This window comes from Rattus norvegicus, chromosome 2 (genome assembly GCF_021556685.1).
Source record: "Rattus norvegicus strain SHRSP/BbbUtx chromosome 2, alternate assembly SHRSP_T2T, whole genome shotgun sequence".
In the NCBI taxonomy this organism is placed as follows: Eukaryota; Metazoa; Chordata; class Mammalia; order Rodentia; family Muridae; genus Rattus; species Rattus norvegicus.
Window position 1 is genome coordinate 197453828 of NC_141535.1, and position 14342 is coordinate 197468169.

Below are 14342 nucleotides of genomic sequence, written 5' to 3' on the forward strand. Positions count from 1 at the left end.
TGTCCTTTCACCTTTATGTGAGTTAGAGGCACGATAGGCTCACAGCCCAGGAAGCAGTGAACAAATAACATTGTCTCAAGCAAAGTGGAAAGTGAGGACAGACACCCATGGCTGTCCTGTGACCTCCACACTGTGCCACGGCATGTACACATGGAAATACACATTTCAGGAAGGATATACAGTCGAAGTACTGTTTACTGGAAGCCTGCACAACCAACTTGATACATTAGCTTAGATTTCCTGTGCTGGTTGAACTCATTTGTGTTTCTAAAGATTTTTAACATTTCATTTTCCCCTCATCTATTAAATCTTACCTTGACTATAAAATAGAAATGATTTAAGCTTTACACTTGTATCCAGAATCTCACTTTCCTCCACTCTATTTTCAGTGGTTTCTGTAGGTTTTTATGTTGGCTTTCTTCCAGCAAATACATGTATACCTTCTCATTTTCCTTCTCTTACTTTATCAAAAGGTATCAAGCTAAAATATTCTGCACATTCTGTTCCTTGTTGGAAGTCACTTTGTTTAGATTCATAGAGCTTGTATTAAAAGTCAGGCCAGTAGCACACACCTATGATCCATTCCAGCTGAGGCAGGAGGATCACAAATCCCAGGCTAGCCTGGGAAAGACCAAGTTAGTTTACTATATTCACCTTTCCCTCTATGCCAATGATGCTAAATAGCACCTTTAAGTTAAACAGACATATCCTACTGCAAGCTAGGTGGACATGCTCTTATTTTTTAGAGGAAAACTTGTCAATTGCTTACAAACAGGCCTATCTGTACACTTCACACAAATGTCTATGGGAGGAAAACTTAACAGGAAGCAAACAAATAGTGGATAGACTTAAAGAGATGCCTGCTCACTTGGTTCTCTGGCCCCATTGGATAATATCTTAACCCAACAAGAGGAAGGTAATGGTTAAAAGCAAATTTTTCTTCCTTGGCCTGAAGTACAGCTTATGTGAGGTTTAAAAACCAATTACATTTTAAATTCATGCATTTGTTCAGTGAGTCAGTGGATCATGCTGAGTCAACGCAGCATTTGGGAAGGCTAGACTCCGTCTGTCTACCTGAGATGAGGAAACAGAGTCTGCCAACCAGTGTTTAGGTGGCAGACCTGTAAGCAGCTACCGATATGTGGCCATCATGTTGATAAGAACTCATGTATTGAGGGCTAACAAGACAGGACCTACATCACTTTTTTTTTTTTTAAAGTTGCCATCCATTAGTTGCTTCTCATAAACTTATAGACTCAAGCTGTCAAAATATGAAATAAACCTGACTTCCAGGAGCCCAAGTTACCTAGTAACTATGTAACAATTACTTCTAAAGGAGCCGATGGGACCTTTCACAATGTTATCCTATAGCTGGGCTACATGTTTTTAACTTGAAATGATAGAGTGAAAGCCCTACTGATTACTCTAGGATGAGTAATGCTAAATATGCCACACATCTACAGTCCAGACGGACCAGCATGTGTAAATTCGGGTTTTCCTGAGTCCCTGGTCTTTTGTTGTTTTCTAACCAGCGGTATGCACAGGAGCACAAAGATCAAGTTTTCTTGCTAATACTGCACAGCAAATCAAAATACACATTGAATTTTGTTTAAGAAGAGCTATTTTCTCAATAAGTAACACTGTTGGGATATCAGTAATCTAAGCAATTTTCAATTTTTAAAAAACTCCCGATATACAAAGAACCAGCCTCACAACACAGGGAGTACTAGATTTGAATTTTTACTTAAAGTTGATGAGAAAAGAAGTTTAAAAGCAACATGTATTACTGTATTAAACAATAAAATTATTAATATCAGGGTGGTGATAGGGCTCAGCAGGAAATAGTGAATGCTAACAAGTCTGACAGAGCAGAGTTCAATCCTGGGACAAATATGGTGGAGAGAACCAATTCCTCCTACAAGCAGTCCTCTGACTTCTACATGCATATCCACCCACTCACATACATACATACATACATACATACATACATACATACATACATACATATAAAGAAATAAAATCCAATAAGTAATAAGATCCTAAATACCCAGATTTCCTTGACATTTTTACTTTCATTGTCTGTCTCAGATTAATGGCTATGGTTTACAAAACAATTTGTTATTTAAAAAAAAAACAGCATTATCTAAGGGTTGCATGTTCACAGTTGCAAAAACAGGATGGGAAGTAGTTGGGGTTACATGATTTGCTAAGGCAACTTGACAATGAAATGTAAAAGAACAAAAACTAAAAACAAAAATCCCAAACAAGCCACAAGCTCAGTAGCATTTCTTCTTTTGGAGCTAAGTGGGGAAAGCAGTCCCCAACTGTTTCAAGGGTTAGTCTACTCAAGACTGTGGTTGCAGAAAGGCTGAGAATAATTCCAGAACAATTGTGAGTTCCAGGGAAAGCAACATACATTTTTACAATAAGTGAAAGACAGGGGAAAGGAAGGATGGAAGAAAGGAAAAAAGGAAGGAAGTTGTTTTATGTTGCTAATGCCCTGATATTATTGAGATGCTAATGTGCAGAAGGGCAGGGTTTAAATTCAAGCCCCACAGGTTAAAGCTCTCCTCTGAGTCTTGCTTCCTTGTTACAGTGTAGACAATGTATGGGTAATCCAATGCGGACCACTTACTAAATAATTTCCTATTTATATCTCAACTATCTGTATTAGTATAGGGAAGATTCCAATTCGGTGTGGTTAAAACTGACTATTGATTTGTATGTTTATGGGAAGAGGGTTTACCTGAGAAACTCATTGAGTATTTTCAGGAGGTACCATACTTTAAAATATGCAGCAGAAGTGTATTTTAAAAAAATTTACTGCTAAATGGTGACAAGGAAACTTTTCTCTAAAATGCTAACATTTAGTATAGAGAGCAGTCCCTGAAATTGAAAAGATTCCTTTTATGTTTGTAGTAAAACACTCAAAAAGCACCCTGTGAAAGTCACTTTCAATCGCGGAATAAGTTAGAAAGACCCAGCAAAGTTAAATCTTCACAATATAAAAAGTTACACTGTTGGCCATGCTGGCATAGACCTTTAATCACTGGGAAGGCAGAAGCAGGCAGATCTTTGTGAGTCACAGGACAGTCTGGACTACAAATCAAGTTCCAGTCAGAATTACATAATGAGACCCTGTCTCACAGAGACCTCAAGTTTGATTACCAGAAACTACATGATGGCTCACAACTATCTGTAATGGGACTGGATTCCCATTCCAGGTGTGTGTGGAGACAAAGCACTTTTAGACATAAAATACATGAATAAATAAATCTTTAAGAATTATATTTAATTTGGTTAAGGTTAAAATAAATGCAGTTTATTAAAATAAATGTCACTAATGAATTCTTACTTCCTAATATCACAATGCTACAGAACCATATCTACAAAGTTATTATAAGGCTATTACTCCCCCCCCACCCCCCCCCCCACCCCCCCCCCCCCCGGAGCTGGGGACCGAACCCAGGGCCTTGCGCTTCCTAGGCAAGCACTCTACCACTGAGCTAAATCCCCAACTCCGGCTATTACTTTTATTGAAATCATCTACTTTTAAATAATAGGATATGTGATTAATAAATCTTGGTTTCATCACTATGTTAGGCATGTTAAGTATTTATTAAGTGATCTCATATGTAGAATCTAAAAAGCCAAACTCATATGGGGGAAAAGGTAGTTAGGTCCCAGGGTTGAGAGAACAAAAAGACACAATTCTGATGTCCTAAAATGAACAGACCTAGTAGGTCTATTCTTAACCTCCCTAATGCTGCAACACTTTAATACATTTCCTCATGTTGCAGTGACCTCCAACCATAAAATTATTTTCACTGCTATGTCATAACTAATTTTGCTACTGTTACAACTCTTAATGTCAATATCTGATATGCAGCTGTTGGACCCAGAGGTTGAAAACTGCTGCTTAGGGGGGGAATACTTTCTGGAGAGCTGCAGGGATGCGCAACAGCGTGGCTAGCAGTGTGCTGAATTTTTTACAAAAGGTAACTGAAGAAATAGTTATGTTAACTGGCTTGATCACAGTCATCTTTTGATAGCGTGAACAAACACCACAGTATATAACATTGTACTCTTTGAGTACATTTAATTTTGCCCATTATATCTTTAGAAAGCTGAAATAAATGAAGAAAAAAACCTGGAGTATTAGGTTACAGGTTGAATAGAACTGTAAAATAGATTTTAAAAGCCCCAGAAAGTGAGGTTTAAAGTTCCTTTGGTTATTTAAAAATATTTATATTTATTTTTATTTTTCTGTGTATGAACAGTTGTGGGCCTTGGATCCCTTGGATCTGGAGTTACTGGCAGTTGTGAGCTGTTTGACTTAGCACTGGGAATGAGACTCTAGTCCTCTGGGAAGGCAGGGAATGAATGCTCATAACTGCTAAGCCACCACTCCAACCAGTAAGTGAAGATAACAGGCATATGATTAAATCTCTGAAGTTTTAATGCATTACTAAGCAAACCATGAAATATCCTTTTGTTAACTGCATGCTTCCTGTTTTCCCACAAGAAAGCAGTTAGAACTGGAACCAGGTAGAGCCTCCTGACTTCTCTAGGAAGGGATGAGGTTCTGTTAACGGGAGCCAAGTCTACATACAAAGTTAACTTGGAACACTCTTCTAATACCCCTTATTTGGCAGTCTTTCAATATGGGCATGGAAAGTTCTCAAAAGCTTAAATTATTATTTAAGCAATCCCCTAAGAATTTCCTTCAAGTAAAGGAACATTTGGGCTATGGTGATCCTAAGGTCAGCTTAGGATCCAGTCTCAAATGGACATGCCTACTACTGAGTTCTTTTTCAGTACCCCAAAGGAGTTCCACCCCTGTTCCTGCAGCACTTATCCTGAGGAGGAGGCCTGGCCATTCTTTCCCGTCAAACACCAGAGCCACATTAACACCAGCGTTAGATGGTACCATAGCTCATGAGCTTATCAACTTTCTAAGGCCTGTCTTCCCTCCCCAGCACATGCTTCCGTCCATTCTTTAAACCCACAACTCTGCAATCTTTAACTATACCAATCTGTGCTTTTCTTCCGAAGTCAGAATTTCACCAAGATGTTTCTCAAAATCTTTAGAATACTATTATTTTCAGTCTAAGAGTTTATAATATAAACCAACAAGTTTAAACTCTTTACTTGACTACCCAGAAACTAGAGGTAAGTGTATGTACAATGTGTTAGAATTATACTTAGTATTTCAAAAAAAATTTAGACTCGAGAAATAGTACTAGCTTAGAGAGAGGCCCGGTGTTCCCTATTTTTCCTATAGATACCCTCCAGCACTCTGTCGTAAATGGCCTTCCTGTTTTGATAAAGACTGTTTAGGAGATAAAGTCCAAAGAACACAGCTAAGGGCTTTCATTGACCCTAACACATCCTTAATTCTAGATAAGCAATCATTCCAGGTGCTTAGGTAGCCAGGGTCCAAGGACAGGCTTCAAATTAACGAATTTTCCTTCTATTTAGATCATTTACTGTTTTTATTTTTCTCTCTCTCTGGAATATGTGCACAGTTCTAAGAATGCTCCAATGGGTAAGGGAATCTGTAGTAAATTTAAATGACCTAAATAATCTCATGGGAATCTGTAGGACTTATCTGTAGTTGTGTCTAGCACAGGTCCTATGACAGGAATTACTCAAACTTGACTTCTGCTTCAGACTCACTCCAAATACGTGAGAAAAGTAGCAGGAAGTTATTTTTCTGATCTCTTACATGGTGTGCAAGGTTTCTTCCTTGGGAGATGGGTCACTTACATAGATAGTGACTGTAATCCTACCCCAATATTTAATTTCAAAATAATTTTTGGCAGCTTGGTCATTCAAAATGCCAACCCATTCTCCACCAGGTGCCCTATCTTCATGTCCTCTCCTACTGTGAATAAGTATGTCTAATTTAGAGCCCAGATAATAAATATTCTGAAAAAACTCCCTTTGTGACAGTTATCTTTCACATTCCAACCCCAGGAAAGGTACTGATTTAATAATCAATTTAAGGAGGACCCAAAAAAGCAAACAATTACACTGAGTTTGCCAGGCTCTTGACAAAGCGCCTCAAAAAATGCAGTAAATAAGTGGGTTAGGTATGCTTTTCCCTCAATTAAAACAAGCGAAAGGAAGTGGAGAAGCTACCTTTTTTTTGTTTGTTTGTTTGTTTGTTTGTTTGGTTTTTTTTTTTTTGGTTCTTTTTTTCGGAGCTGGGGACCGAACCCAGGGCCTTGCGCTTCCTAGGTAAGCGCTCTACCACTGAGCTAAATCCCCAGCACGAGAAGCTACCTTTAATACCAACTACACGTTGGGGATTTGGCTCAGTGGCAGAGCGCTTGCCTAGGAAGCGCAAGGCCCTGGGTTCGGTCCCCAGCTCCGAAAAAAAAAAAAAAAAAGAACCAAAAAAAAAAAAAAATACCAACTACACTTGTTAGCACAGGCCATGCATATGAGAGATTCATAAAGAGTTAGGAGAAGATGAGGATCTATCTAAAGAAGACAGAAGGATTTTGTTTATTTATTTTTTAAACGTGGTTTAGTTCAAATTTAGCAAAAACTGGCAATATGCTCTAATTCCAATCATGCCCAGTTTTCAGCTAAGCCCCTCTATGGAATCAGAAAAGAATGTGCATAATTATGAATCCATATTCCCCAAATAGGAAAATGCAAGGGCTAAGATTAGTTTTATCAATCACCCATTCCCAATTACAAACCGCAGACAAGGACTTCTCAATCCAAATGTTTTCCATGTACCCTTTAGAACCTGGAAGCATCCTTTACCCCACTTACACTAAGAACCAAGTTTTTGTTAACCTTGATTTACTCCCAACTGGCAAATAAGAACAGAAACCACCTCCAGAGTAATGTTTCCTCCTGGGAAATACTGGAGAAGGGGTGTAGTGAGGTCAGCCCCTCCAGGATTTGTTTTTCCTTGGACTTAGCCTACAGCTTATTACAGTGAGAACATGATGTCCCTGATCAACTAAGTCTCTTTCTGTTACAACCCTGAAGCAAACAGATTCTACAGCAGCTACAAGGCTGTTACCAAGGCCACTGTATTGATCAGTGTAATTAAGATTCACAATTCATCAAGTCCAGCACAACAAGCCAGCTGGGCCACTCTCTTCATATTAAGCCAACACTGGGAATCTTCCTGTCTTGCTTGCTAAAAAGTCTGGAACTGATGCTGGCACTAAAAACTCAAGTACTGAATTAGAAGCTGGAACCACCTGGACACGAACAGAAAACTGAATCTGTTACCAGAGTAACTGCATGTATCTGCCATCTCTACAAAGCACTTATTTCACTTTTCGAAACAGGGAATTTTGAAAGTCTCCCTTTCCCTCGAATCTTGCCAAAGTCACACATTTTACGTAAACATCACAAAATTTAATGCCAACTAGGACCAGAAGTTCATGGTTAGGACAGCGCTGGCCCATTTCCAGAAGACTGTAATTCTAGAGGTATGCTTCAAAGACAAGTGAGCATCAAATTGTTGGGCGTCAAATTCAGCTTTCGGTTCAGCTGAATGGACACCCAGCATTATACAGTATGAAAGCTGGGAAATTTGCTCAGCATTGCTAGCAAGGCTGTTAATATTGTCAGGGCCCTACCATACATTCCAAATCCAGCTGTTCAACTTTTCATTATTTCTCAAACTTGCAACTCCCTGGGGACAAAGTTTCTTAAATCCAAGATACCAGTTTCAACCTTGAGCAGAGGGTCCCTAGTGCTTAAAATGTTTGCTCCAATGGTGAGAATTTCAAATTGCCTCCTTTATTACATGTAAGGATGGCGCTAGGCTGACTGCTTTATGTTTCTATGCTACTAAGCTAATAAATGAGGCGGCCATGGAGTGTGTATTCTTCCCTTCCCTTCCCTTCCCTTCCCTTCCCTTCCCTTCCCTTCCCTTCCCTTCCCCTGCCTACATTAGAAAGAGATGTACTAAATGAGTGGAAACTCTCATTACGCTCTCTCCTGCAGTCCCTTAGTTACTGCCTTATCCATTATAAGGGAGGTATAAGTTCATAACAGTTCTGGCAATAAAAAAGGAAAGCAAGTCAGTCACCACATGAGTCCAACTTATTTTCTCCTGGGGACAATCACTTCCCAGTATTTGACTTAATAAACATTCATTAACAGTACTGTGTGTCAGACTCTATTTGTGTGAAGCATGGTCCTTGACTTCAATAAGCTCTATCTAGAGAAATCAAATGATAAGGTTCATATTTTATCAGTTCAGTATTAAAAAGTTTGAAAAGTACAGTTTCCTATGAAGAAAAGTGAGCAGAGACACTTACCCAGTGTTGGTGAAAATCTGGTTTCTGTGTATAAAAGTTTCTGAGTAATACTCTCAAGGCAATAATGAGTCCCAAAGAGGAGGGCAACAATACCACCAGCCCCAGCTTTATTCCACACCACAAACACAAAGTGCAAGCTAGAAACAAACATTTTTTTTTTTTTTTAAAGCAGATTCTAGATCTGTAAAGAAAAGAGATACTAGGCTTAGGAGGCTGTCTACTTAAAGCAAGGTTTTAAAGTCAGGATCTATGAATGGGTTTCAGGCAGCCCTATTAAACCCTCTAGAAGTAAATATGCATTTTTGTGCTCCTCTGAATTTTTCTAAGGACAGAAACAATTGTTTCATGAAATTCTTCAAAGATTGAGGCTCAAAAGATTATGCATTATGCATAGTCTAATGCAGCAACTAAAAGGCAATTCCTCAGACAGGCCAAAGTGAGACGATTCTAATTCTCTGCCTTCTACACGTGCTCTGTATGTAGTCACCTCTTCTAGACTTAGAAACACAGACGAAGGTTTACATTTTAAAAATTTAAAATAAACTTCTACATCTTCAAGATAACATTAACAATCTGATTAAATAGCAACTAAGCAGTAAAAGGCTTATGTTAATATGCCACTCAGCAGAGTCCTGTGTCCTTCCTCCTGAGATGGCAGAAACTCAGAGAAAGAGTAATATTGTGAAAGAAATTCTGAAAGAAAGAGATATTTAGAGAAACCTAACCATCAAAGGAGATTTCATCAATAAATTAGACATGGGGGTTTATTTATGGAAAACCAACAATCTGACACACTGTCAGTCTCTGAAGCTCCAAAGACAGTTACTGTCTGCACTACAACAATGTAGCAGATTTGTTTTGAGTAACTGCCAACATTTAACAGTGTTCTCCTTCAGTTGTGGTACACTTCTCCTTACTACTAAAGGAGTGCTTCTCACTTCAGGCTTTCCTGACAAACATACTTCCTGAAAGCACTTATAAGTTGTGAATAAGCTTTATCATGTAAGTTATAGCACAGCAATCAATGTGGTCCCATGAAAACTGCCTCCATAATTCTCAGTCAAGAAAAAATATCTTCCATTATTTCTCATGTCTACTATGGGACAAGACTACTATCTTTTCATGTTCTCTAGGTGTGAGGATGTTTATGGAATTGCTTATGATAACCTGTATCACTAATGATCTTAGCCTTCAAGGTTAACAACATTTTTTCATTATTTCTTAAGTTTTATCTTCCCAGTATATGGCATTTATTACCCCCTACAAGTCACAACAAATGCTCACTGAAAAGAGGGGACAGGGCCAGCAAGATGCTCAGCAGGTAAAGACAGTTGCTGCAAGCCTGACAATCTGTGTTTGATCGCCTGGACCCACAAGACAGAAGGAAAGAATAGACTCATGTAAATTATCCTGACTCCTCCATGCACACATATCCTCCCTCCATAAGTTAATGTACTAAAAATTTTAAGGAGGGAATAAAATATACTTTAAAACAATTGCTGTTGGGGTTGGGGATTTAGCTCAGTGGTAGAGCGCTTGCCTAGCAAGTGCAAGGCCCTGGGTTCGGTCCCCAACTCTAAGAAAAAGAAAAAGAAAAAAAAAAAAAAAAACCCAACCCCCCCCCCCCAAAATCCAATTGCTGTTGCTATCTTAACTTTCAAATGTCTTTCAAGTTCCAAAAAACAGACATTAATTAGGCAAATGCAGAAACTGAGGCACATGAGTTATTCACTTAAGGGGATACTGATTAATAGTAGTTGGCTTCTTGACTGACAAATATTCAAGTCTTGAATCAAACTAGCAAGCCCTGTAATACCCTTAGCACTGGAGTAGCCATCCAAGAATACAAAATTGGGCATCATTATAATTGGGAGAATAAGAAATGCTTTTGCTCGATGGGCATATACTGTACCTCAAACAAAGCAAACAATAATTAAAACCTGGCAAGAAAAGCATACTAGAATCTGACCCGATTGAGAAGCATTAAAGTCACCTATGACCCCAGGAATATCCTGAGTTCCAGAGGGGCCCCAGGAATGGGAATGATCCAAAGATTACCCAGTTTAGAGTCAAACTGGGATCCTTTTGGATGAAGACTACGCCATTTTAAAGAGACCCTTTTCTCACACTATTCAGTACCAAGCCAAGTTCTCCTGCACCCTCCTCACCTTTTCCATACTTTATCACATTACACATGGAAGAGGTTCAAAGTGACCGAAGTCATAACGTCTAGGAGCTGAAATTCTGAGAGGGAATAAAAAACCAAAACCAGTTACCCAGAATTTACTACATGACCTTGACTAGTCCTCAACTGGCCCATTAACTAAATAAATGCCTCCTATCACCATCATTAAGGGAAGGTAATTAGTCATCGTAATGCATTTTAATACAAGTACAATGTACGTACCACACAACAAAACTCAAAGAACAAGATTAATAACATGAGGACACATATACTAGCAAATGGAAATTTACAACAGGGTCTTCCCACACTCCTGGCAGAGACTTGCTTATTTTAGCTAATGGAAAATGAGTCTCTAAAGTCATTAGCACTTGGCTTCACAATAATACTCATTTGTGATATTCCTCTCAGAAAGAAGAAAAGAAAAAGATATTTACTGGTGTTGGCATTTAGCATCTCAGCTACTGGTTATCTAGATTGGCAATTAACAATTAAGTACTATATGCTTAAGTACTATATGCAAGGTACAGAACTAGGCCCCATATGTACACTGGTAAATGAGAGTCCTTGCCTCTATGAGTTTACAATGTATAATACAGATTTTGGCTTATCAATATTGACTTGCAAGAATATAGTTACACTGAAAGAAAAAAAGGAACAATAAAAATGACCAATACTCTCTGGAGTAGTTAGACAAAAGGTGGGCTTATGGTAAGAGATAAATAAGAGTCAGGGGGATTCAGCTATCAGGGTTTCCAATTCTTTCCCTTAAGTCATCCAAGGTACTGCACGTAAGTATTTTGCTTGTAAGAACTCTAACTTTGTATTCAAATAGTGCAGACTGCAAAAGGTCACTTCTCCAACAAAGCAGTCAGGAGAATGAGAGCACTAAAAATGAGGTCAACTGGATCCCTTAGGATCAAGGGATCTTCTATAAACCCTTTAAAGGTGTTCTTGGTAACAATCTCAATTGTGTGAGAAAGCAGAGCTAAAACACAGTGATGACTTCTTTTTTTGAGACCAATTAGTTTCCTGGAGGAAAATAAAGTTCTCTCAGGCACTGAGAGCAGCCTAACTAGTTCAGGTGCAGGAACCTTGGGGATTAACTATCTCTGCAAACCTTGCTCTGCTGAATTTATATCATCCCTGAACCCCACAAATACCATAGGTAGGATGAGCTTTGAAATGACTTTAAACAAGAGGGAAATATTTCAGAAAGGTCACCTCTTGCTGTTGGTAGACTGCTAATTGGGTACCAGGCTAGAGGAAGGTCAGAGAATGTTTGACAGAAAGCACTGGGGATCCCAATCCCACCACTGAGAGAGCTGGTTAGACTCAGTCCTCCTTGGATCACCTTTTCCAAGAGCAGTACAAGGATGTCCTTTGAGCTCAACCCTCAGCACAATAGGCTGAACTTGTTCTGCTTCAGTAAGTGCAGTAAAGAATGAGCAATCATTTCTTACCACCCACCTCTCCAACCCACCCAAGCTTCTTTCTGGAGGGATGTCTAAGTGATCTATTCACATGACTGGGATCAGCCCGCATCCATGTCAGTGTCTACTGTCACCAACCTCTAAATTTTCCTTTCTCTCATACTTCCTAACAAGTGGAAGACTGAAAGGAGAGTATCATTTTGCCCTTCAATCTCTTGTTGCTTTTAGAACCTTCAGCTGCACAAACCAGTTCATATAGTTCTTTCCTCTTGCCTCTAAGCTATCACGCAGTTGTTGGTGAAACAGCCAATTCTTCCCCAAGAGATGCCTTGAAAAAGCGCTGCCTGATTTCCCCCACTCACCTGAGGGGAAATTTCCTGCACACCCTCATCCCCTGGACAGGTCAGATGAGTCGTTCACCCCCTCCCAATCTCGTCTTCAAGGCCCTCCTCCATCCAGGAAAAGTCTGTCGCGAATTTAAGGCCTGGCCCTGTCGGGCTTCAGAAAGATCCAGGAGGACTCCGGCCGAGGGACAAAGAAAAGCGAGGTCAGAGCGGCCTCTTTGGCTCTAGATAGGCCCATCGCCGCTCACCGGCCACCCCCTTTATCGTGTCAATGGTCCTGAGCACCCCAAACCTTAGCCCGAAGTCCCGAACTACCCGAGTCCGGGCCCGGGGCTTGCTCGCGCCCCTTCCGCGAGGGCCCTCGCCGCCACCCAGAGCCCCCGCACCTTCTTGGGAGCCTTGGTGACCGTGGCCATGAAGGAGTACTTCTCGGCGTCCTCGATCTCCTTGGCCTGTTTCAGCTCCTCCCCGACACCGGGCAGCGGCATCGCGTCAGGCATCGACATCCCCCGGCCGGCCCGGCCCGCGGCTAACCCGCCGCCCCCGCCTCTTCCCCTCACGGGCGCCCGCCCGTCCGCGCGGCGCCCTGGGCCACGCGCTCGCCCGCCTTCCCGCCAGGCCCCGCGCCGAGCTCCTTGGGCTTCCGAAGGGCTGTGACCCGCGCGCCTTGTCGGCTTCTCAACCCAAGCCTGCCGGACAGAGACGGCGGCCACAGAAGAACCAGAAGCAACAGCACGCAGCTCCGACCTGCCCGCGCAGCCACCTCCGCCACACGCAAGCACGCACGCAAAGTAAGGGTAGAGGGCGGAGACGCCACGTCAAGTACTGGCAGCACCAAGGAGGGTGGGGAAAGAGGCGGGGAGAAATGGCGCGCTCTACTGACGTCATCACGCTAGACCGGGCCGCAGGAACCGCCCCTCCTTTCCTGCTCCGGGATGATTAGCTTCCAAGGGTGAGTAGTTGTACCTTGTCTGCCGCCAGGTGGTGCCATCAGCCCTGTTGAGCCCTGTGTGGTTCCTATAAAGATGCCACAAGACTGAGGGTCTTGGGACTGCCAATTCCCCAGGAGACCTCGGAATGCGGAGGTGAAAGGGCGTCGGGAATCGGGAAGATGGCATATCAAAAGCAATGCTTGGGAGCATAAGCCAGAATTCTATCGGACGCATTTTCCGGCCCTCCATGGGAAAATTCAGTGTTGGAGACCTACTCACTACTCCCTGGCGGCCCACACACACCCTGGGCCCTTTGGACCAGAAGCCTATTTCCAGGGGACAGTGTTTGCTTTTTGACTTCACAGGGGGCAGAACAAGCTGAGAGTAGTCTGGTTTCTACACAACCCTTTATGACCTCCATCACCATCTCCTCCTGGGCCTTGTCTGTTTACAAGACCTTCAAAGGGCTGCAGTGCTGATGTGAAGAGGTCATTAAGATAAGGTTGATGGGTGGATCAGAGGGCAGAGAACAGGGCAGATTGAGAAAAAGCCACAGCCAAATCTGTTCTCTTGCTCCACGCACTCTCTAGGCAGTAGTCTTTCCCTGCCAGCTCCACTTGCAGTGAGTGTGCAAGTGCAGGGCATTCAGTTTGGACTAGCACAGTCTCTGGGTTCTACTGTGTACAGTCTCCCGTTAAAGGCCCTGGGATGATAGAGGTGTATGTGGCATATTTATGTTTCCAAGAACTCATCCATTTGAGAAGGGAAAGCCTGTTTGTAAGCTGGGGTCAACTGAGGTATCTTATCCTTTGAAAGCCATTCAGATGACATTGGCTCCAATTCCTATGTCCTGTGGAAAGTACAATGCTGTCCCCAGGATTTCTGTGAATTACTGAGGGGACTTAGGTTTTCATGGTCACCTTTGGCCCTAGTCTGCTGCCTCATCCGAAATTTTATTCACTATTCCAGTCTTACTGTTTCTTTAGCTCTTATAGTCAAATCGGCCCCTTTCTCTTTCCAACTCTCACCCCTAGACCACAAAAATGAGGCTATAACATGTAGCAGAACTTTTAATGAAGTTTTGTGGGTCGCAGGGGAGAGGTCACATCACACAGCAAACAGTCTTCAATTACATTTTCTGAAATGTTCCG

General features: G+C 41.5%; 1 protein-coding gene across 3 annotated transcripts in view; it reads right to left on the bottom strand.

Annotated features, from left to right (window-relative positions):
• Positions 1-13052, bottom strand: part of Ahcyl1 (adenosylhomocysteinase-like 1) — a 34618-nt gene extending 21566 nt beyond the window's left edge. Inside the window, 1 exon segment of one of the 3 annotated variants that reach the window (NM_001437918.1) lies at positions 12646-13052. In NM_001437918.1, the coding sequence (NP_001424847.1) occupies positions 12646-12765 (120 nt within the window). In that variant the 5' untranslated portion in view covers positions 12766-13052. 3 annotated transcript variants of the gene reach the window in all.
• Between the last annotated feature and the right edge of the window lie 1290 nt (positions 13053-14342).